We start from the raw sequence: 1,685 nt of genomic DNA on the forward strand, positions 1-1,685 counted from the left end.
GGAATAAACAGCTGGAAATGGAATATTTAGAAAGACACCAACCCATGCACTATCAATGTGAGACTGTTGCTACAGTCTGCAGCTCTACTCCATGGGCTTTCTTTTGCACTTTTTTCTCCTTCAGAATTTGGCAAGAAAGGCTGTCTAAAAACCAGTCTACATCTTGATAATCTTCGGGCCACCGCAAATATCGACTCCTTCGTAAAAAGTTTCGAATCGGTTTGTGTTTCATCAGTTGATACTGAGAAAGTGACCCAACCACTACCATAATGAGGACATCTTTCAGATCACAGCAATACCTACTCTGGGCAAAATTAAAGGCTTCCACACACCACCCATCTTTGAGAAACTGCCTGGTCACAATGCAAATTGTTTTCCTGCTGTTCCAAATGGCATCGCGAATATTGTTGATATGTTCTTCCCCAGGCAAGAAATCTCTTTCCTCAAAGCAGAAGGTAAATCTGTTTTTATCAAAATACTGTGAATCCAGTCTCTTTAGCAAAGAATTCTGGACCCATTCAAAGTCATTTTTGCTGTAGCACAAATAGGCATCATATCTGTATTCACTTTTATCTGCTGCTTTTGGATGGCTGTCTATCACTTTTTTGGTGATAGTTTTATACCAGGCAAAACAAATCCCCCGGCAGCGAGTGAAAATGATGACTGCCATCAGAAACATGACAAGAGTGACGGAGGTGAAGATGAATACTGAGAACCTGAGCATCTGCTGGAGCTCATCTTCATCGCAACCATCGTATGTCAGAGCTGACAGCGGTACCCCTGCAAATGCAGGGGGGTAGACACAGTACCTGTCAGACTGTGAGCCAGAGAGGGTGACATTGGTTTCATTTAGCCACACTAGTAGACTCTTTAAAGTGCAATCACAGACATACTTATTATGTGTTATATCCAGAATACTCAAAGTCATAAAGACTTCAGGCTCAGGGGAAAAAAGCTGGTTTCCAGATAAGTTTAGGTTCATTAGGCTTTGTGGAAAAACCCCAGGAGAAAGATAAGACAGCAGGTTAGAAGCTAGATTAAGTCTTTTTAGAGACGTTAGACCTCTAAAAATCTCCTGTGGAAGAGCACTAAGGTAGTTGTTATTTAGATGTAGAACCTGAAGTTTGGACAGTGCCTTGAACACATCCAAACATAAATCTCTCTCCCACACAAGCTGTAACATATTTTCACCTAGATCCATATAGATTAACTGGCTGTTTTCTATAACATTTCTATTACTTCTCTCACAGTAAGAGAAGCGATTCTGTTTTAAGAAGATATACTGCAGATCTGGAACTTGGAAAAGAACATACAGGTCGTTCACGTTTGCCAACCAATTTCTCTCTAATTCAAGGTGGGTTGCTGCTATTTGTGTGCCTACAGACATTAGCTTATTGTCACCTAAAAAGGCAGAGGTCAGATGTGGAAAGGATGGGAGTTTTTTAATGGCGTTGTCTCGGAGATCAACTATTTTCAGACTTACTAAGTTACTGAAGGATTTTCTACCAATCATCCCAATATGATTTTGCTGTAAATCGATATACATGACACTATGTAGACCCTCAAAAGTATAATCGTACAACTCACCTAAAAGATTACTTGAGAGATTGAGAATTTTTAGGTTTCCCAAGCCAAAAAATGCTTGCCTTTGGATCTGATTTATCTTGTTTTTGAAAAGGTTCAGC

The 1,685-nt window shown here is 40.0% G+C and overlaps 1 protein-coding gene across 1 annotated transcript in view; it reads right to left on the bottom strand.

The window, feature by feature from the left end:
- Window positions 1-52: 52 nt before the first annotated feature.
- TLR5 (toll-like receptor 5) overlaps window positions 53-1,685 on the bottom strand; it is a 4,955-nt gene continuing 3,322 nt past the window's right edge. Inside the window, 1 exon segment of the mRNA XM_010194240.1 lies at window positions 53-1,685. This exon segment is cut by the window's right edge and continues 8 nt beyond it. Coding sequence (XP_010192542.1) covers window positions 53-1,685 — 1,633 coding nt within the window.

This window comes from Mesitornis unicolor, unplaced genomic scaffold (genome assembly GCF_000695765.1).
Source record: "Mesitornis unicolor isolate BGI_N332 unplaced genomic scaffold, ASM69576v1 scaffold49931, whole genome shotgun sequence".
In the NCBI taxonomy this organism is placed as follows: Eukaryota; Metazoa; Chordata; class Aves; order Mesitornithiformes; family Mesitornithidae; genus Mesitornis; species Mesitornis unicolor.